The sequence below is a fragment of the Clarias gariepinus genome, chromosome 7 (assembly GCF_024256425.1).
Source record: "Clarias gariepinus isolate MV-2021 ecotype Netherlands chromosome 7, CGAR_prim_01v2, whole genome shotgun sequence".
NCBI classification, from domain to species: Eukaryota; Metazoa; Chordata; class Actinopteri; order Siluriformes; family Clariidae; genus Clarias; species Clarias gariepinus.
Window position 1 is genome coordinate 36,131,392 of NC_071106.1, and position 23,678 is coordinate 36,155,069.

Consider the following 23,678-nt stretch of genomic DNA (forward strand, 5'->3'; position numbering starts at 1 on the left):
TCTCGTGGGAATACGGCCGTTGCTTGTGTTTGGTCTTTTCTTCTTCTTCTTTCTTTTTCTTTTTACGTTACCATGGTACCATGGCAGTGTTATCTCACACCTCCAGGGTTGTGGGTTGGAATCTTGCGTCCAGTGTGGACACAACCCTACAGGATAAGCAGTATGGGAAATGAATAGATGGCTGGATGCACAAATCCCGGTTTGACTTGAACGCCTGTCATAATATAAAGTCACACACTAATTATTTGCCCATTTCTGTTTGCCTGCATCAAAGGTTAAAAATAACTAAAAATCTGATGTTGGATACTGAAGCATGGGGTCGGTGTAGCTCAGTGGTAAAGGGTTTGGAAGGTCTTAGGTTCAAACCCCATGTGCACCAAGTTGCCAGCATTGGGGCCCCAGAGCAAGGCAACTGTTTGGATGTATAATGAGATTAAAAATGTAAGTCACGATCGATAGGGGGCGAAATCGAATAAGAAAATGGCATAAAAGTTAATAATTTTACGTTTAAAAAACACTGAAAACATCTTATTACTAGTCTATACGGTTCAAATACATGAGTGTGTTATTCCGGGGAGGGTGTGTGAGTCGAGGGCTTGAGCCACTGCCTCCAGCTGCCCCTCGGCCTGCATGTGAACCTCACAGAGAAGTTGTCCACCAGTGTCACTGGTGTCAAAGCCAACGGCTCTCCTGTGCTACTCTGACTTATACCAGAGGAACCGAAAGGTGGAGCAGATTCCTGGATTATACAGTACAAGAGGTGGTTTTAAACTTGTGGGATGTCAAGTGTCATGGGTGTACTGTACTGTATTTCCAAAATTGAGCGCAGCACGGCAGTTTTTCCAAAAGCATTCCAAATGTGTGAAAAGAGAGAGTTTTTCAAGGCCTTAGACATGCCATGTCTTATTTTCCGAACGGACGAAAACGAACATACGCTAGGAGTCAATGGAGCAAAGTGGTTGGGCAAGGGGCACTAAGTGGTCTACATAACTCAAAGATGGTGTGGTTGGGGAATTTGTATTCCATTGCGTCGCAGAGACCTGGCCAAAGGGTGCAAAGTTCAGGGCGATACGGCAGCCCAGATCCGAATTGAAAAAAATCTGGAATTCTGATAGCAGGAACAGTTTTTAGCCCATCCGGCACACTGAGTGACAGATACCTCCTACCCTGGAGACATGTCCGTCGTTTTTTTTGTGATAGTTACTTACGGTTACACACTATGGGCGATTTGCCAATGCCAATTAGCATGTCCTTGAACTGGTTTGGATTGTCAGAGGAAACCGGAGGACCCAGATGAAGCCCACCAAGCACAGGGAGAACATGCAAACTCTGTGCACACTGTGTAGGTGGGAATCGAACCCCATCCCTGGAGGTAAGAGGTGACAGTGTTAACCACTATGCCGGTGTGCTGCGGGTTTCGGCTTGAATCTCAGCCTGTGTGTGTGGAGTTTGCATGTTCTTCGTGTACTGGGTGTGTTTACTCCGACAGTCCAAATACCTGTAGTGTCTCCAAATTGTGAGTGCGTGAGTTCAAGCTTGTGATGAGTTTCCACCGCATCCAGAGAATGTGCCTCACCTTCTGACTTAAGATGGACTCCAAGCCCCTGCTACCCTGTAAGCGATAAGCGATATATATAATACAGATGGATGATGATTACTGTTTATCCTGTCTAAATATAGCTCCTGAACCAGACAGAATTTCAACAAGAGCAAGCTCATCAGACAATGACGGCTTGATTATTATCTTTTTTTTTTTTTTTTTTGTGCTACACTTGATAATAAAGAAATGTCTCCATCCACAGCAGGTCAGTCCATCCAGTTGGAGGAGAGGAAAAGAAAGATGAGAAGAACGTTGCTCGGTTGAGCCCTACGTCCTGTCCACATACCCCAGACTACGACCTGTCTCCTGATCTCAAACAAAAACAGGTACGCTTCTCATGAACCTTGATGGTGAGTTCTGCTTTGGGATGCTTCTGGGTTCTGGGTATAAGATGAGTAAGTGTTACTAAAGAACATCAATGACCTGATTTACTAATGTTGCCAAATAAACCATAAATCATTATGAGCTCAGTGGCATAAAATATGTTTGCAGCTGCGTGTGTGTGTGTATGTGTGTGTGTGTGTGCAAGTGATTTACAGACAGAATTTGAATATACGAGCACGGTCATTTGCAATGTAAAGAACCTTTATGAATGTAAACTAAAAATGTTTAACAGAGATTAATCCGAATCAGATTCATCATGTTTATCAGTTTATCACGAGCCGTAAATCACGGATTAAATCCAAAGGTTAACCATCATAGTGTGATCCATCTCTCTAGGGTGTTGTATGGTGTTATTTGTTCATAGGTGAGCGTTTTGTTCTGAAATTGCAATTTTCACTCACTCAAGATCTTTCACGCATTTCTTTTTTGCTCTCCGATTCACCAAGGTTGCCAGATGACACTGACAAACTCCCCCCCAGCATTCGGTCCAAAAGCATTTGGTCAGTGTGTGTCCACTCTACATTGAAAAAAAAAAAACCCATTAAAGTCCATGGAGTGATTTCTGCAGTGATTTCAGGGCCAGGTTTGAATAGGTGAAGCATTTTTTAACGACAAGAGAAGTAGTGTTTTTTGATCCCTTTGACGTGCCGTGCTGTTTCAGACCGAACGGAAAACTTTGTTCAAACCCACCTCCGGTCTCTAATTCGCTCTGATTCATATTTGAAACTGTGCCAGGTCGAAGGACTTTTTCTTTCTTCCTTTCATTCTTTTTTTATGTCACTATTGCTCAAAGGAAGAAGGGTCAGCCTCCACATAGTCCACATAATCAAACAGAAATGACTCATAATCCACCTTTCATCATATTGTACCTTAAAATTATTATTGAATCCAATATTTTAACATTTTATTTGGACATTAACCATATTGTTGGATTTTCTGATTATTATGGTGTAATTATGGTAAACTGGCTTATAATTAAGACTTGTCATTTTGTTGTATCAGATTAATCAGTGAAGTGAGGGGTGAGATGGAAAATATAAAATAACTGTAATGTTTTGGAGGCACAACAACAGTCAATAATATCTTCTTTGTCTTTTTTTTTTAAATAAAAATGTTAGATGAGCTGATCAGTATATGAATCTGGAATGATTGATAGTCCCCCCAGCTGGAAGTTTAACTTGTCAAAACATTGAAGCGACGGTAATTTGGCAACGTTACGAACGTTGAGACAATGCAGGCATTCGGTTGTGTTTGAAACTTAAAGTGATTTGATGAAATGACTTGGGAACAATGTTGACTATATGACGATGGGATAACGCTGGAATTTGATGGAATAAACACAGAACCTTATTCTGATCAGTAACCCACCAATCAAGTTATGAGCCACTCATGGATTTGGTGAGACAATGTGTGTAATGTGTGTTTCGTTGTTTTGAGGTTGTGTTTGGCTCGGTCATTCAACGTTGTCTCAAAGTAATTTCATCAAAGTCATTCTGGCTCTCAACAACAAGGTTCTCCCCAACGGGGGATGCCATCACAATGTTGTTACACCTACTGTACTGTATATCTCAATGCTCGTCCAGCGTTAGTGTTCTTGCCGGGACGTCTCTGGTCCTGACTCTATCCTTCAGTTATCTTTTTCCCGGGCAGGATTCTCATCTCCACTGATTTCACAACTTAAATAGACGCTCTGCCGCTCTGTTTCTGCAAAGCATTACACAAGCAATTTGTAAAAGGGTTACACTGAGATTTAGACAGTTCCATTTAGCATTGTCAGGTCTGCCAATTGGGCTGCCTTCACATTGGGGCGGATATAAACTCTGTACTGTCGTATGAAAAAAACTGAAGATATTTGCTCAAACTACTTTTCCGGAATTTAATATGTTCATGAATATTTCTCCTGGTTTCAGAAACCCGCCGTATAGTTCCGCAGTTTAGTATAGTTTAACCACTAGAGGGTTAAAACCAAAACTATGCACCCGTCTGGAAAAATTGAAGTGCGCCAAACCTCATGACACCGCGCCAGCCCAATCAGCTCACGAAATCGTGAAACTTGTGAGCAACTTGGGGTACAAAATTCTGCCTTATCCCCCTCTCCACCCCCATAGTCGAGAAACCACTTTGTGACAGGCGTGATTACCAAAGTGGAACTTTTCCTCAAGAGCAAAAAAAAAAGGCTTCTTCAAGGATGAGCTGGTTTGTCAGCTCGACCATCGTTTGGTGTTTCACCTTAGGTGGAGGAGATGCAAAGCAGGACTAGGCTCATGACCAACCTTTTTCTTAGCGATAATAACAATTTTATGTCCGCTCCTCATATACACACTGTGATTTGAAAATGGAGCTCTCGAGAAAAACCCTGGTTTACATGCACAGTACGGTGAAGGCTGGTACAAGTACTTCAGTGGCAACTATAAGACGTGCACTGAATAATCAAGGACTTCATGGTCGAACCCCAAGATGCAATCCACTCTTGACCTCAAGGAACATCATATGCCAGGAGAAATTTGGATAAAATTACAGAGTTCTGGGAGACAGTTCTACTGACCAGTTTTGATGAAACCAAACTGGAACTTTTTGGACATATGGACCAGCGGTATGTCAGCCGTGCAAAAGGTCAGGCTTATGACCAGAAGAATACCATCCCCACGGTCAAGCACGGAGGTGAGTCAATAATGATGTGGGGCTGTTTTTCTGCGGCAGGAACTGGCAATCTTGATTGTGTACCTGGCATCATGAATTCCCAGAAATACCAGGTCATTTTGAAGAAGAACGTGATGCTTTCTGTTGAGAAATTAAACCTTGGTGATCATTGGATCTTCCAGCAAGACAATGACCCCCAGCACACCTCCAAATCAACCAAAGCTTGGTTGGGGAAAAGATGCTGGAGTGTCCTAAATTTATTTTCATTGTCTTTCATCAACATCACTATATTGTCTATTGAGGTGAGGGGGTTGAATTTTTCTGATTGCAAGTGTACAGTATATGAGGGGTGTTCAAGTCAAACCGGGATTTGTGATGAAATTTCTCATGAACGAAGCTGTAAAAAACGACTTTGACAAAAGACTTTAAGCACAGTCTAGTGATGAGACTTTTAGCTGCAGTAATACATTTAAACCGTGCAACGTGCAAACATCCTAAGGCAGTCGTTCCTGTTAACATTCAGCAAGTGGAACGCCTGATCAATAGTTCGTTTCCCGGGTGATGCTGTAACCTCTCGCAGCCGGAGGTCTAAAAAGAGCTGATTAATCACGGCTTTACAGCCAATCAGGGGCGTCTGTGAGATCACGCAAGCGGAAGGGCCGGATAACGCTGTCCTCCCAGTGTGTTACTCTGCTTCCAGTGGTGTGTGAGCGAGCAGTTTAAGAAGACGTGATCGGCTGGCATCATGTGGTTCAGAGGAGACATGTGATGGTCTTTGGCTCTCCTGACTGAGTGGTAGTATTGTAGTAGCCCTAATGTGGGAGCCCCCTAGTGACGGGGAGGAATTAGACACAACTAAATTAGGGAGAAAATCAGAAAAAATCCCCCCTCAAAAAAGAAAATGGTTGACAGAAAACATGTTTCCAGTCCCCAAAAATACTTTCTACCTTGATGGCATCCAGGCACTAGTGAGACACTGGGATAAGTGCATTAGTGTAGCAGGGGATTATATAAAGAAATAAAGGGGGTTTTTACTCTGGAGGTGGGTCTGCATCAAGGATTGGCTCTAAGCCCCCTTTTGTTTGCTCTGGTGATGGACATGATGACAGATGAGGTAAGACAGGAGTCTCCATGGACTATAATGTTTGCAGATGACATTGTGCTTTGTAGCGAGAGCAGGGAACAGGTGGAGGAAAATTTGGAGAGGTGGAGGTATACTCTGGAAAGCAGAGGAATGAAGGTTAGCCGCAGCAAGACAGAATACATGTGTGTGAATGAGAGGAACCCAAGAGGAACGGTGAGGCTACAGGGAGCAGGGGTAAAGAAGGTGCAGGATTTTAAGTACTTAGGGTCAACGGTCCAGAGGACCGAAGGGTGTGGAAAGGAGGTGAAGAGGCAGGTACAAGCCGGTTGGAATGGGTGGAGAAAAGTTTCAGGTGTGTTGTGCGATAAAAGAGTATCAGCGAGAATAAAAGGAAAGGTCAGTGGTGCGTCCAGCAATGCTCTAAGGCTTAGAGACAGTGGCGCTGAAGAAAAGACAGGAGGTCGCTGTGGCGACCCCTGAAAGGGAACAGCCGAAAGACAAAGAAGAAGAAAGGGAGTTTTTACTCTCCTACTATTCTAAACAGTCAAAAGTCCCGGTTTGGCTTGAATGCCCCTCGTATAAGTAAAGTTGCATTGTGGGTGATAATCATTGTGCATAAACACAGCCCAGCATCTTGTAGCTCCAGGTGGAAAAGGTTTAATATTGCAGGCTAATTATGGCTGTTGTGCAAAACAGGCAGCTTTTTTCTCTTTTTTTTTAGTGTGAACGAACCAATTCTCTGTAGATCTTATTAGCAAAACAGCTTGTCCTTTGCTGTGGGTCTTTTTTTTTTTTTTTTAACACAATCACCCCTTTATTAAACCAAGAGCCTAAAACAACCCCAAAATGTTCCAGATGTTCATCTTGCATTCTGTTATTTGCTTATTTAAGAAAACGATATATATTTTTTATTAATATAACCTATTATATTTTTTTCACTGATAAGAGATGGATTGTTATCTTAAGGGCAGGTCAGGACTCTTAATTTTAAAGGTAATTTTGTCTTTTTCTTTTAACGCCTGGAGTCTGTTTACATTTCTCCCAGTCTCATTCTGTATACGACCCAGCAGCTATTTATATAAAGTTGCTCATTACGCGTGTAGCCTGTTAAATTGTGTGTGAAGGTAGTGGGCGCGAGGCGGTTATTACTGTCATGTGGAAAGTAGCGGGCGGAAGCGCGATTTAAATAAGATTTTTGCATGTGCTAATTATTCTGAGTGGTGAGTTCGGATCTCACGCAAGTGTAAAAGTAAAAGCTGCCACACGTACGCGAGCGACGTGTCATTTATACAGTAGAACCCCGCTGTGGAAGGCTGGTAAAGAGCTATAATTCTGTTTAATCTGTTGGAAATTGAACAGATCAAGAAAAAAGAAGTCCAACTTTATTTATTTCACAGAAGTAGATGACCGGGGGACACACATTGTGTCAGGGAAACAATATTTGTGTTCGTCCAGTTCTTCCTCATTAAGCAGCGAACCCAGAAGCACGTACGGCTACAGCAGTGGGTCACATGTTTACATGGCTGATATGTTCCTGTTGAACAGATTATCACATTTGCGTCACATCTCTTATTCCGTCTGATCAGACCGGATCGGGTCGGACTGTTCTGATGGTTCTGTGATGCATTTTTATTCTGATTGCCAGAAGTGAACAGTACAGAAGCGCATGTAATCCGTTACTGTACTTCAGTACTTTTTTCTGAGAATTTGTACTTTACTGGGGGGCTTTTTATTTTAACTCCGCTACATTTCACTGTAATATGTAATACTTTCTAAGTTACTTCATTATGCAACGTATACACTTATAAATAAAGAAACAGATTGTGCAAATTCAGTAAGCACATCAATCAGGACAGCATTCTCTTCATGTTGGCTGATTAACTTTGTACCTAGAAAAATGACTAGTTGTTGAACAAAAGAAAGTTTTTTTTTGTTTTTAAACGCTTTCTCTGCCTGTCTCTCCATTAAATCTAAGTAAACACACAGAGCCCATTTTTGTGCTGGTGCTCATTATCTTTAGTAAATAACCTATTGTTAGCTTGCAGCAGAGAAATCTTTCGTTGGGTTTGTATTTGAAACTAATCCATCATTCCCGCGACTATGCTGTGCGCCTTGACAAATAGTTAGCGAAGTAATGGGTAAACCTTGAACGGCAAAGCATTAATACACCGCAACACTATACAACAGGGATTCTCAAACTTAATATTCAACGGTCCGGATTTGCTTGCTATTCCAGATCACTGCTGTTGCTAAGTAACCATGAGCACGTGCGACGTACTGAAAAGTTCCGATTTTAAGCGTTGGGACAATATCGGGAGTGAAAGCTGAGCTTTTCGCACAGCTCCATTTAAGATACTACAATTGAGCGTCCAAAAGACACAACATTGTGAATGTCCCCATAGACACTCACAAACACACAACAGTCTAGTCTAAGAAATGGCACTTCAGTTAGCTGTCCAAACCTCGGCAAAAAGGTGTGCATTTGCATTTGGCAGATGCTCTTATTCAGAGAGACTTACATTTTTATCTCATTATACATCTGAGCAGTTGAGGTTTAAGGGCCTTGCTCTAGGGCAAAACAGTGGCAACTTGGTGGTTGTGGGGTTTTAACCTGAGGTCTTCTAAACCGTAGTCCAATTCCTTAACCACTAAGCTACCCCCGGCCTTGCTAAGGTGTGGTCACTGTTTGGATCGTGACATCCTCACTGCATTGAAGACATAATGTACACAAGTCTCGCTTTTCTGTGCCCGCAGTACAGAACGTGAAAACCTGTTAACTGTTCAATAACACACTCATTTTTAAACTGCCACCTGTTAGATGACCCTCGAACACTTATACACTCGCCAGCTGTCCACGTTTAGCCTTAATCTCGGGCCAGCATCGCGTAATGAAGTAGGAAACATACACTTTATTCTGTATTATTGCATTTCTAATTTGAGGTAGGCCAGATACGGATTAATCAGAATCCGGACTTTTCGAAATCCTGGTATACAACATGGGTGGCATGGTGGTGTAGTGGTTAGCACTGTTGACTTGCACCTCCAGGGTCCGGGTTCGATTCCCTGCTAGGCTCGATTCCTGTCTCTGTTTGCATGTTCTCCTTGTGCTTGATGGGTTTCCTCCGGGTACTCTGGTTTCCTCCCACAGTCCAAAGACATGCAGGTTAGGCTAATTGGCATTCCCAAATTGCCTGTAGTGTGTGAATGAGTATGTGTGTGTGCCCTGCGATGGACTGGCCCCCGCCTCGTGCCCTAAGCCTCCTGGGATAGGCTCCAGATCCCCGCGACTCTGAATACAGGATAAAGCGGTATAGACAATGAGTGAGTGAGTGAGGTATACAAAATCTGCAGCAAGGGCACTCACGTGAAGTTTTATCCATTTCCATTAGCTAGATAACTAGCTGTTTTAGATTAGGTGCAGCGTTCAAAGCTTTTTACCCAAATGTTCTCATGTAGTGAAGTGAACATAATATGATTACAAACATCAAACATACAAAAATACTTGAATTTAAAATAATTTTGCGAGATGCAAAAACAGTGAAGCGGAGTTTGACTTTAACTAACTGAAAGACATTTAAAGAAATTCAGCTTCCACTGGTTGTGATGATACTATCAGACAGTTCAGTATCTCGCTACATCAGTACTGAGTGGGAGAGAGAAAGAGAGAGAGAGAAAGACTGATATCTGGGAACACTTTTTCCTCTAAAGAAAGCATGGAAGACATGTGACTTGAAGTTTAAAATAGATCTTAAGAGGAAACATTGCCTGTTCTCGAACTCTCCTCTCCCTCAGCCACTCAGACCTCCCTACTAGAAATGTCTCACCTGCATGTTGACTGCTCCTGATAATGAGCGGATTTCATGATCTTATAATAACAGATCTGAGCCCAGAGTGACATCAGAGCCGTCTCATATTATACCTGTAATAAATCACACTCTTTTTACGCTTGATACTTGGGTAGATTTGAAGGCGAATACTTTTGTACTTTAACTTGAGTGGAATGTAAATGGAGGACGTCTAGTTTTTGGTTTTAAGGTTGTACCTAGTGTGTCTCTGGTTTAGAATCCGAGGTGGGCAATGAATGCAAATCCTGTACTTCAGTAAAAGTAGAGATTCCCGAGGGCAAATATTACTCAAGTAATAAAAAAATGTGTACTTGAGTAAAAGTACAACACGACTCACCTTCAAATCTACTTAAGCATTCAACAAGTGAGCACTGGGTTTGTATTAGCTCACGGTGGGCTTTCACATAGGAAAAGAATTTTGATTGTGAACATGCTGTTTTTGTTGCCGTCATGTTTCAAAGACAAGACAAGTCACACAAATACACATAATAGTCAGCAGGTGAAGGAGTTCCTGCTTTAAGTTCTACATCATAATGGGGTTAAGTAATGCAACACCATGCTGGAATGTAATTAAGTAGGGTTATTATGTAGATATTTCTTGTTGGATGTTTTGAAGTAAAAGTAAAAAAAGTATTCTCTAATAAGACTACAGTGGTTCTTAAGGTAAATTTCTCGTATTGCGAAACACTTTTTCCAATAGGAAATAATGTAAGTGCAGATAATCCGTTCCAGCCACGCAAAATTATTACTGATATTACCAATTTCCAACACTATAATCATATTTCTGCATATTAAAACAATCAAAACTTTTAGAAAAGACACGTAAATGAATTAAAATGTGAAATAAATAGACATCAAACCTCACTTAACCTTAATTTATGATTCCTCTCGGCACCTGCTGCTTTAAAAACCAAACTGAAAGCGGCTCCGTTTTCTTCTTGCTACGTTCTTGCTAAAATTCTTGAGACCTGTAGTGCTGTGTCTTTACTAAATCTTGCACAAAATGCCAAAAAAAAAAAAAAACTCACAAAAACAAAATGTAAACTAGCTTTGCTTGGCTTTCCACTGATGCCAACCAGCTCAGGGACATACACGCAACTTAGCTCATCTTAACTAGTTCAACTAGTTCAGCTCAGTTCTCGATGAGAAAATTCTTGAAGCTTACTGAAAAAAAGTTTGTATGCCGAGGTACCACAGTGCTTAAATAAAATACAGATCCACGAAATGTGTACTTAAGTACAGTAGTGAAGTTAATGTCCGCTGCTGATTGAGTGATTATTCTGATTATTAATGAAATATTAGAGTTTAGATATATGTAGCTAATGTCAAGAGTAAGAAACAAAAAGAACTAAAAGTTTGGTTTGTGAACGTTTCCTAGCATGAAGTGTAAGAATAAACAGATAAAAAGTACAATGTGTCATTATCAATAAACACTAAATTGTGCTTCTTTTACTTACATGCTGTTTAATATACAGTGGAACCTCGGATTATGAGTAACGCGGTTTACGAGTGTTCCGGAAGACGAGCAAAGATTTTTAATAAATTTTGACTTTTGACTTAAAAAACGAGCGTTGTCGTGGTTTACGAGCACCGAGTATCATGTATAACGCATGCGCTTCTTGTTTTGACACCGAGCGTCGCGTCATCACAACTGAGCCAACGGTTTATCTCTCTCTGGCGCTGCGGGTATTCATCTCCCCTGGTGGGTCTTAGTGCTCGTCTCTTACTGGTATAATCAATTTGTGTGTGTGTGTGTGTGTGCGTGGTTTTTTCTTTCTCTTGCACTGCAGAGTGTGTGTGTTATGTGTGTTATGTGTGTGCGCGCATAATTTGACACACGCCGGTACACACACACACACACACACACATTCTCTCTTTCTCTCTCGCCTTTACTGTGTGTCAGTGTTTGAGTGTGTGTGTTATGTGTGTGCGCGCATAATTTGACACCGCGCCTATTCAAACACAAACACGGAACGAATTATGCTCGTAATCCGAGGTTCTGCTGTATAAGGAATAAAACAATGTTGGGGGTGTGCTGTTACAGGAACATAATAAACTGCAACTACACCACTGAGCTGTGGTTATCTTAGCAGGAATTAGTGAAATGATCTCTAACATTCTTAGAAATCAAGACCTTTTCAGGTTTTTAAATTATACCATTACTAAAAATGACATCTTTTCTGTTATTTATCCACATATTGTACATTTTTATATAGAAACACTCCAGATCACACACGTTTTAAGGTAAGATGCCTTGATTTGTTTGTATATCAATCAGACTCCTCCGTAAACACTGTAAGTAAATAATCTATATCCTTCTCCGACTGTTGTTACAATTTTCACTTGGGCTTTTTTTTGTAATTAATATTTATTCAAATTTATTATCCACTTTGTTGGAGTTTGAACTTTAGAAAAAGGGTTACACGCTGCTGTGTGTGGGTGTGTTTGCTAAAATCAGTTTGATGTTAATAAAGCTTGGTGATCAAGCATGTTTCCATGGTAACCAGTTAAAAAAAAGTAAAGTAAATAGCCTTTTCAGTGTGAAGGCGTGTGGATGTATTATGTGTTCATCCTGGTATACTGTCTGGAAATCATCACTTTATGTCTCTTTTCTCTCTCTCTCTCTCTCTCTTGCTGCAGATCGAGGATTTGGAGCAGAAGTACGGCGGAGCGCTCATCTCCCGCCGTGCTGCCTGTAAAATCCAGACAGCGTTCCGTCAGTACCAGCTTAGCAAGAACTTCCAGAAGATCCGCAACTCGGTCCTGGAGAGCGGCGTTCCTCGACGCATGTCTGTGCGCAGGGTGCGGGTGCAGAGAGATGGATTCTCTGCTGAGCGGGCGCTGATGGAGGGATGTTCTCTAATGGGCATCCCGCTCACACACTCCAGCACGATGCCCACAGGTGCCACTACCACGCTCACAAACCTGGAGGACACCTTCAGCGAACAGGTACAGCTTCAACCTGATAACGCGCATATTGTGTACAGTTGTTGTCATGCATTACGGTCCAATTTGTATCGTGGTCACGTCATGGCATCTGCTGAAAGAAATTATCAATTTGTGGGTGTTACATACATCAACAAACTCTGTTTGAAACGTCAACCGTGCATGCCAGAGGAAGGGTGTAAAGAATTGTTCAAGCCAAAGATTTAAATGTTTTGCATCAGTTCTTCCCAATTCTATTTTATATTTCAGGTCCAGAGTTTAGCCCGCTCCATAGATGAGGCCTTGAGCAGCTGGACTTCTCTCCATGATGAAGAGGGGGCCGGGTCTACAGTGACCACGCCCTCCGGAACAGCTCCAGAGGGCCTGCTCATGGACCCCAGTGCCCTTCAGGAGGCCACGCATAACGCCTCTGAGGGCATTCCTCGCAGCGCCAGCAAACTCATGATGGCCTTCAGAGACGTGACGGTGCAGATCGACAACCACAACTTCCGCCTGTCCTCCTCTGTGGTCGAGTCCGTTTCCCTGGGCAACGGCATCTCCAAGGAAACTGACACAAAGCCTCAGGCAGGGGTGCAGATCGGGGGTCAATCAGAATCATCCGCCACAGCCGAGTCTGACTTCCCAGCCCCGCCTTCTAGCGAGGAGATAGCGCTGGATCATCGTGCGCCCGGTGACGAAGCAGAATCTGCTCATCCGGTCTGGGAGAAGCCGCTGACTAATCAGAGTGTGTCTGAGAACAGCTCCGAGCCAATCAGCAGCAGCAGCACGTCGACCTCGGCGGGCGAGAACATGATCATGTCCTTACCGCGCACGCACTGCCCAGACACTCACTGTGGGACGCTGTCCACAGACGTAGCACGCAAGCGTCTCTACCGAATCGGACTCAACCTGTTTAACATGTGAGTACTGGATGTATGAAGTGCACCTACGTAAGTCTGGTTTCAAAGGCTCTGTACAAGCTTCATAATATGTACTTTTGACTTTTCAAACATCACTGCATTCCTCTATAATCACACATTTGTAAAGTCATAAGGTGTCTTTCGAAGCATCAATCTATCAAATCTAAACTTCAGTAAATGTTAGAGTGATAATAAGACCTAATACCCATCACTGGGCTCTATCCGCGGCAGTCTGTATTGTAACAGCAAGCTAGTAGCGGTCAGCTATTTTGTACGTTACGATAATGAATTTTTTTTTTCAGATGAATTACTGTGATTAAATTTGTGAATTTTATTTAGGTATTGTGGTGCCTCAGTATACAAACCTCCCGCCTTACACGTTTTCACCTTAAAAACTGAAATTCTACGAGAAATTTGCTTCGGCATACAAGCGAATGAACGAATACTCAAATCAGTTGCGGGAGCATCCAAGAGCCGTGATCATCCTTGAGATGTTTCTGCAGCTTACTTGGAGTCCACCTGTGGTAGAGACAGTTGATTGGACATGATTTGGAAAGGCACACACCTGTCTATATAAGGTCCCACAGTTGACCGTTCATGTCAGAGCACAAACCAAGCATGAAGTCAAAGGAGTTGTCTTTAGACTCAGAGACAGGATTGTCTCGAGGCACAAATCTGATTCTGCTGCCTTAAAGGTCCCAATAAGCACAATGGCCTCCATCATCTGTAAGTGGAAGAAGTTTTAAACCACCAGGACTCTTTCTAGAGCTGGCTGGCCATCCAAACTGAGCGATCGGGGGAGAAGGGCCTTAGTCAGGGAGGTGACCCAGAACCCGATGGTCACTCTGTCAGAGCTCCAGAGGTCCTGTGGTCGAGTGGCCAGGCGGAAGCCACTCCTTAGTAAAAGGCACATGGCAGCCCGTCTGGAGTTTGCCAAAAGGCACCTGAAGGACTCTGAGACCATGAGAAACGAAATTCTCAGGTCTAACGAGTCTCTCTGGCCACTCTCCTATATAGGCCTGATTGGTGGATTGCTGCAAAGATGGTTGTCCTTCTGGAAGGTTCTCCTCTCTCCACAGAGGACCTCTGGAGCTCTGACAGAGTGACCATCGGGTTATGGGTCACCTCCCTGACTAAGGCCCTTCTTCCCCAAGTGAGGCGCTGTGAATACCTTCCAGATGCACTGTATTTGTTTCTGTTTTTTTGCATTTTGTGCAAGATTAAGTGAAGACATACTGTAGCACCATGTGTCCCAAGAATGTTAGCAATGACGGTAGCAAGAAGAAAAGAGAGACACTTTCAGTTTGGTTTTTAACACAGTCGGTGCCAAGAGGAATCATAAATTAGGGTTAAGTGAGGCTGAGTATTTATTTATTTCATATTCTTACTTCACTTCTACTTCATTCAAGTCTTTTCTAAATATTTCGCCTTAGGAACGGATTAAATTCCTATTTCCGCGGTACCGCTGTACGTTTATTACCTCTGTTGAGTACACTGCTGAGGGTCGGGTTTAAGACTGAAATTGGCAAATTGTTTTCATTATGACTTCATTTTATGAAATGAGCTGTAGCTTGCGGTTCTGTCTTATAACTGCACACGCGCTTATAGTTAATGAGTAATTAACCGTAGTTTCAGAATAATATGCTGCATGCTATGGTGGGTGTTCAAATCAAACCGGGACTTTTTATTTTGATTGTGACAATAAAACTCGCTTTATTTCTCCATATAATCCCCTGTTACACTAATGCACTTATCCCAGTGTTTCACTACTTGGACACCATCAAGGTAGAAAGATTTCTCAGGACCCCCGAGGATTTACTATGTAAATCTCTCTTTTTTTTCTCTCTCTTAAAGTTTCAGCATTACATTTGATTCTTACAAAGCGTTGCCTCCGAGCCGATTTGGTAAAAAAAAGTCCCACATAAGCGAACAGAAAGTCCTTTATCCCGTGTTGCCGCGCACTCATAAGCCTGCAGTGACTAAGGCATCAAAATTATCCGAGAAAATTGACGTTTGTTTGTTTCACACATCTCTCCAACCTCCCACTCAGAACATTTGTTTCTCAAAACAAGAGCGGCCTGCTTGCTCGGATCATGTCTCTCCTTCCTTTGCTCACGACATTAATATGTAGCTACACACACACACACACACACACACACACACACACACAACTGGACAGCTATTGTATTGATACATCATCACATCTTTGTACTCATTTAAAAGCTCGAAAAACAATTCTGTAAACCATAAGGGCACAAATCTCCTTTATGGGGGATATTAAACAGATCAAACAGACCACATGGATCACGTTCTGAAAGACGCTACACTGCATATGCGAAGTTTAGATTCAATTTTAAATTATAAAACAATAAGGCTTTATATATAGTATTATAATATTAGTATTGTATAGTGTATATACTGTAGTATAAAACGGTGATGAGACTCTTAGCCGCTGTAAAACATTTGATTGATGCAAATGTTTTAAAGTAGGCTGTTTTCACATCCATTTCCAGATGTTTGGGCTATTAAAGGAGTTCCTGGGAGGCCGGCGTTTCGGATGTGAAGCAGACAGTCTGATCATGGCTCTGGTGTACTGAGAAAACTTTCTATCTTGATGGTGTCCAAGCACTAGTGAAACGCTGGGATAAGTGCATTAGTGTAACAGGGGATCATATAGAGAAATGTAACTCTCATAACTCATCATCATTACCGCTTTATCTTGTATTCGGGGTTTGGGGGGCCCGGAGCCTATCCCAAGGCGCGAGACTTGGAGCACGAGGCGGGCTACACCCTGGACAGGGTGCCAATCCATCGCAGCGCACATACACACACTCACACACTCATTCACACACTACGGGCAATTTGAGAACACCAATTAACCTAATCTACACGTCTTTGGACTGTGGAAGGAAACCAGAGTACCTGGAGGAAACCCACCAAGCACAGGGAGAACATGCAAACTCCATGCACACAGAGACGGGAATCGAACCCGGACCCTGGAGGTGCAAGGCGACAGTGCTAACTTGACTTAATAGTTGACTAACACACACAGTTAAGGTAGTGAGTAAGGTAAAAGCCTCCTGAGACTTGCTTTTGAACACAGTTATATTCTCAGGTTTAGAGAGTGGTGGAGAGACGGGTAGACGTCTGGCCCTCTGAGACACTCCCCAGAAACATATTGACAAGCATGATGAGGAATATTGTCTACGCGATGAGAATAGTTATAGTTCCAGTCTGTGTGAAGAGGGAGTCAGTCATGCTTCCTGTTTTGAAAACCCCCTACGGCAGCAGTCTGGGAAGTTGGCGTCTCATGGCCAGGAAATGATCTTATTATATAGATAATTATCTATAGAATTTATTATTTATAATTTAAGCATTATGTCTGTCTGTAACTTTGATTTAATATAGATTGAGGATCTATTTATAAATAAATGTATGCAGTTATTTGCTGAATATTAACCTGGTTAACAAAGCAACTGATATTAATAAGGCTAATACTACTTGTAACTACATGGATCTCGTCTAGTTACCAGCGTGGCTCAATGTTCGCAAATTGCCAAGTTCCCAAGTGTTCCCAAATTGCTGGTATCAGGCGTCCAGCTGTCAATCAATCAGTGTGATTGTTCACCAATCACTAGCTTCTCTTATGTCTATAATAAAGATGCGATGTGTATGTAGACCTCCATCATGGTATCGAAATTGGAATTTAAGACTTTCTCTAGTAACAATAATAATTAGAACAAGTAGTTAAATGCATAGATTCAGTGCAAATTTACAATCATCAACAAATATATGGAGTAAAAGATGTGAGATATAAAAACACCCCCTGATTTTTTTGTCCTTTTTTTAATTTGTGTTGGTCAGGACTTTAACAGCTTTTTTTTTTTTTTTTTATGAAATTAATGTTGACTGACGTACTGTAATGAAGTACATTCACTTTGCTACTGTATTTAGGGAAATATCTAATCAATTCAATTTTATTTGTGTAGCGCTGTTAACAATTGATATTCAATTGATAAATCAGTTATTTAAGTTTGTAAGAGATGTGAATGTGTATATATCAAAATGATAGGATCGTCCCTGATGAGCAAGGACGAGGCGACAGTGGCAAGGAAAAACTCCCTGAGATGGTACAGTAATAGGAAGAAACCTTGAGAGGAACCAGTGTCAACAGGGAACCCATCCTCATCTGGGTAAAAACAGAAAGCAGTAAATGATCTGCATCGTACTGTGTATCGAGACTGGAAGTTCAGTAGAACAGTTCGTTCCTGGAGGCTCAGGTAGACCGTTGGAAACTCTTGAGCGACTGAAGTCACAAGTCTTCAAAGAACAGATGTCTGCATCAGCCGAAGACAGGATTGTCTTCGTGGAAAAGTGGATTCGTCCCCAGTCACCACACGCATCCCAGGCAGACCACACGGGGCATCCATGTGACGAGATGCCAGGACCAGGACACCAGGACGAGTCAGACAGGTCCAGGGGGCAGAGGGGGTCTGGATCACCGGCAGCTGAGAGAGAGAGAAGAGTGGAGAGCAGAAGAGAAGGAGAGATGACACTCAAACAATGTATAATGTAAATGTATATTTACTGTAGTGCAAGCAGAGACTCCGGCAGGACTAAGTATGACATCATAACTAAAAGGGAGAGCCAGAAGAAAACACAGACATGAGGGGGAACTGGGATCCCCCTCATGCGACCAATCACGTCACCGTCACCGTGAATCTGTATTGAGTTGTTTTATTAGTGGATACTTTTTTACTTTTACTCCACTACATCCTACAACAGATATCTGTACTTTATACTTCACTACATTTCTGCATGGCGATGCATTACATAACCAAAGTGGTGTTTAAAGCCGGACTGTTATGCGTAATTGCATAATTTTTCTTCCCTTCATGAAACACTTAACATTGTAGCAGGTGTTGGAGATCAGAAACAGATCAGTTGATTTGTTTCTCTATTGTTTCTCGATCCATTTGCTCACTTTTACTGTTAAAACATGAAATGCACATGAATAATGATGAGAGCTCATCAAGATCTGCACTCTGAGTAAACTTGGTAAATAGACTGAGTCAGGATGATTGAGTCAGGATTGAGTCGGTGACACCCTGTGGTGTAGTCTGAGGGTGACGATGTGGCGGTCTGAGCAGGACACGGAGAGAGAGAGAGAGAGGCAGATGTTCATCATCAGAGTGCATATGCTATGTGAGGGTCATTAAAGAACACTGTGGTCGAAGCCCAGATGATCCTCCAGCTGTGAAACCTCGGACATGCTGTGTCTTACATACCCCTGCTGTTTGTGTTACCGCTCTGAGATACTGCGTCCTCATAATTTAGTTTACCCTGGTCTGTAAATAAACTTAAACAAGCCCAGGCCATGCATAAATTACTTTCCATTATTCCTTCCTCATAACAGAGGGGGAAAAAAAGGAGCCACACATTTCCAGCGGAGAGAGATGAAAAGACTGCCGGCTTGTGGCATGACGCCTTACGTGCCAGCGAGTCTGCTGAGTGAAGCCATTGTAGTCATGTGTGAAATGCACTAGATGATTTAATGCTAGATATTGATTTCTCACAGGAGGACAGGGAGCTGTTAAGTGCTCTTCTGCCGAAACCAACGGCAGTGGGATCACGCTAATGGATATTCTAATGGAGTCCAAGTACTGGACGTCAGGCCTCGTGATGCGAAATGACACAAAATCACATCATAAAACAACATCAAACCCTGAATTGAGAGCCGCATTTAAGTACGATTAAAAAATGCTTTTACTTCACTACAGGATGACCAGTATTTGAGATCAGAAATAAAAATGGACGCTGACTTATTCGGCTTCTTTGTGGATATAAAAAAGCTTTTGAACGGACTATTTTGAGATGCTCAGTAAGAGTTATGTGGCTCCTGCTTTATATATTTAAAAAGAGGGTGTATATATGGGCTTTGGCTGTTCATTGGTTATGGCACTGAAAGTGCTTTAAAGTGGTCAAAGGAAAAAATCTGTGATTTAGCAAGAAAAAATGTTTTTGCCAGCCTTAGATTTTGCTCTCTGTGGGCCAGAGGAATACACATGAGAAGGTGCAAAAGGTGGCTAAAATACGCCAGTACTGCATCAGGCATTAAGACTAAAATGGAATTGCCAATTTAATATCACTTATGATTTATACCGCTTTATCATGTATACAGGGTCACAGGGGCCTGGAGCCAGGAGACTTACAGTAGGGCACGAAGCGCGGTCAGTCCATTGCAGGGCACACACACATTCGCTAATTAGCATGTCTTTGGACTGTGGGAAGAAACCGGAGTGCCGGAGGGAAACCCACCAATCACGAGAACAACATGCACACAGACATTAAAGCGGGACTCGAACCCGGACCCTGGAGGTGCAAGATTACAATGCTAACAATTACGCCACCTCGCCTCCGTAAATTAAATATCAAAGCGATGAAAGCATTAATTAAAAAAATTTATTAATTGAAGACTGAAAGAAGAGAATTTTGTTTTGCGGTCAAACTGGCAACGCTTACGAAGTGGAGGAACAGAAAAAAACGACCATTCTGTAATCAGGAAACAGTGAGTTTGAATTAAGCTCTCAGGGAGGAGGGACGGCACGCTGTCTCTCAATCGTGGCTTGTAACAATCGAAACTTCTACAGCATCCTCAAACTGAGCTCTAAACTATCGTAACTTTTGTTTTGTGTAAGGTGTTGGTTACTTGTCACCTCTGTTTGTTCAAGTATGACGAGAGAGCTGCCGTAAAACCAGGCCTGGTTAGGTGGTTGTATAGTCTGCTTCTGTTGTTGGACACCTTACTAAGGGACATGGACCTACAGTACAGTTTGGAGCTGTTTAGAGTCTGTAAACGGGTACTCTGGTTTCCTCCCACAGTCCAAAGACATGCAAATGAGGCTTATTGGCGTTCCCAAATTGCCAGTAATGTGTGTATGTGCGTGTGCCCTACCATAGATCGGCATCCTGTCCAGAGTGTACCCTGCCTAATACCCTAAGTCTCCTGGGATTGGCTCCAGCCCCCCGCAACCCTAAATACAGGATAAAGCGGTATGAGTGAACGAATGAGTTTCTTACATAAAATCCGGGGGCAAGGTAACACATTCAGCCTACCAGCTTGAAGTGACTCAAATCCATTTTTTACCCAAATGCGACACAGACTTGATTTTTTAATACGCTAAGTGAGTGAGTGAAAAGCTGAATGCACACCAGTAACACAAAAGTGGTGTGTGGATTTAAAAACTGCACCGCGGCACCACTGGCTATAAATCATCAAGCCACACACATCATTAGTGATAAAAGCTTTCAGTGAGTTTCAGTGAGTCAGGTCACCAACATGAACTGAACCTTGTGGCTCGTGATCAGCTCTCTTGCATTTTTTGTTTCATGAAACCCTTTGATGAACAGACAAACAGCAATCGCTAGACTAAATCAACAAAGCACTACATCTGTATCTGCTGGATTGTGCCTCGTTCTAAAGATTTCTGTTTATCCTGATAATTGATCCTAAAGATCCCTGTCGTAACACAAAGTTCCCACAGCATCCTAAAAATACTGAAGCATGCAGCTGGTGCGGGAATAAAAATAAAGAAATGTGCATTTATTAAATTGTCCCTGGTTGTCACTAATTTCCTATCACGAGCATGATCATGCGCTCAGAACAATAAAACATGAACTTGCGGTCTTCCTGAAATGCAGTCTTCCATAATGTGGCATGGAATTACCACGGTCAAAGCACAAGTCCGAAGAGGGTGCAACATCATAGTGTCATTACAAAACCACCACCATTCAGTCTTTCCCATCTGTGCCATGCATGTAGGGCGTCAATGAAGTACCTAAGGGGTGTGAGTTGCACGATTAATCTTGCGTCTTTAATTAATCTTTTTATCTTGCATCTTGCTTGGACAACGTTCTCACTAGGTTTCTTCACGTCAACGGAAACAATACTGCGTCCTTACTGGTTTATACTACGTTCCTGGCAAGTTGGACAAGTTCCTGTTGCTCAGACTAAAGCTATTGGTTTCTGTACATGTGCAAAGAATCCTGGCTTGTATACATCAAGGCTCATATAAAAGAGTTGACTCATTTGTGGAGGACACATCATTAGTCCACCTGGTCCTAATTTGTGGCAACACACTGGCTCAGTGGTTAGCGCTGTCACCTTGCACCTGTAGGGTCCAGGTTCAGAGTGAACATGGAGTTTGCATGTTCTCCCCGTGCTTGGTGGGTTTCCTCCAGGTACTCTGGTTTCCTCCCACAGTCCAAAGACCTGCAGATTAGGCTAATTGGTGTTTCCCAAAATGACCCTACCCCCACACGCTCGTGATAGTGTAGTGTGTAAATGCCCGTGTTGGGTATAATTACTCGTTACATTACTCTAAGTACTCTTGGATTGCTATTTTGATGTAACGAGTAATCTAACGCGTTAGCTCCACTATTTAAGTACTCAGTTATTTAGTTATATTTTCAAAAATGTAATCCGTTATTCAGACAATTGATATAATCCCTGAGCCAAACAGCAATGATTCCGTTAGTGTGTGTGTGTGTGTGTGTGAAAGTCATCCTACAAGTCCCGTCCCGATAACCCTGTTATTCCTGCTGTAAGGAGTTTACAGATTATGGGCCAAACTTCGCTGAGTGATGATGGTAGAATATTATAAAGGTCTTGACTAAAACAACATGCATGAGGAATCACAAAGGAGTTTTCATTTTCTGCAATGGAAAAGGACTCGAACTAGTTACTTTTATCAGAAGGTTATGCTGTAATGTAACTGAGTACTTTTTAATGCCAGTAATTTTGTAATGTAATTAGTTACTTCCCCAACACTGGTGAATGCATGTGTGAATGTTGACCGGAGGTCCTACTACGGTCATAAAATACGATGGTCACCAATGGCCTCCATGATCCCTAGTTGGTCCACAGAGGTTCCTAGATGGATGGATGGTTTTAATTTTTTTTCTAACAGCAGTTGCATTTCAGCATAGCTCGACTGTGTGGGATTCAGTCATGCAACTAAAATGCACTTCTCAGTGTGCCCGTCCCAAACGAAACGTATTACAGTATGGGTATTGCATTCCTCACTTTTCGTCCGCACATGACATAGAGCTTTTTTTCCTCTCTAGTGAAAGTGAAAGCTGCAGTAACAAACCCTGACCGCTGACTCTGTGACGTACAGTACATCTACAGTACATCTCTTACCACACACACACACACACACAGTGAAACAGAAAAAAGGATGGTGGTCCTCATCTGAAGCGTAACACACCACACACTCAGTGTTCTGACCCACTTTGCCTTGTGTGCAGAAACCCAGATAAAGGCATCCAGTTCCTGATCTCGCGAGGTTTCATCCCAGACACAGCCATTGGTGTCGCTCACTTCCTGCTGCAGAGGAAAGGCTTGAGCCGGCAGATGATTGGAGAGTTTCTTGGGAACAACAAGAGACAGTTCAACAGAGATGTTCTTGAGTGAGTAGACTGTTTATTTCTGAACGTTTCACATTTAAATGTCAGTAAAATGATTGTATGATGAAGAAGAGTAGTAGAATCACGCTCATTAGAAGGCTGTCCGTAAAGGTAAACAGTCATGTGACAGGTTTCAGCATCTTAGTAAGACATACTGTATATTATGGATAGACGATATTTGGAAACATATGCAATATTAATAGAATAAAATTATAACAATTTAATATATATTGATAAAAAAAGTCACAATATGTATCTTGTGGTCTCATTGCTAATAAATGGCCTTATATTAATTTCATTCTGATTGGTTCGTTCAAATACACTGGTGGAGAATACAGGAGTCAAAAACACATCTAAGGATACAGAGAAATGCGTCCATCAACCATAATATAAACACAAACACACAAGTCAAAAGAAAAGAACTGAACAGGTAGTCCTCGACTTATGAACATTCTGGAAGCACGTTCGTAAGTCAGATTTGTTCTTACGCCCAAGAAAGTGAGTCTTTTATGCCTTTGGTATACGAATATGCAACGTCAAGCATACCAATCCACTCGACTAAATCTGTCCGCTTTCCCCACACTGCCATCATGTGGCCAAAAACTGTAACCACGACTACACACACACACACACAATATACCGAACATTAGACATTTTAAACATTTACTTACACACTGAAAATATTGTATATATATATAAAAGTAAATATTGGTATTTGGTGTCTGTTTTTTGATACATGTGAGCGACTTCCGTGATTTGTTCACATCTACGAATGTTCATAGAACCGTAGTCCATTTGTTTGTAAGTCGGGC

The 23,678-nt window shown here is 42.2% G+C and overlaps 1 protein-coding gene across 3 annotated transcripts in view; it reads left to right on the plus strand.

Moving 5' to 3' along the window:
- iqsec3b (IQ motif and Sec7 domain ArfGEF 3b) overlaps positions 1 to 23,678 on the plus strand; it is a 58,115-nt gene that overhangs the window by 21,016 nt on the left and 13,421 nt on the right. For 2 of the 3 annotated variants that reach the window (XM_053500497.1, XM_053500499.1), the window contains exons 3-6: positions 1,803 to 1,926; positions 12,194 to 12,502; positions 12,749 to 13,398; positions 22,708 to 22,869. In XM_053500497.1, the coding sequence (XP_053356472.1) occupies positions 1,803 to 1,926; positions 12,194 to 12,502; positions 12,749 to 13,398; positions 22,708 to 22,869 (1,245 nt within the window). The remainder of the gene's footprint in view (positions 1 to 1,802; positions 1,927 to 12,193; positions 12,503 to 12,748; positions 13,399 to 22,707; positions 22,870 to 23,678) is intronic. The other variant, XM_053500498.1, reaches the window with a different exon arrangement.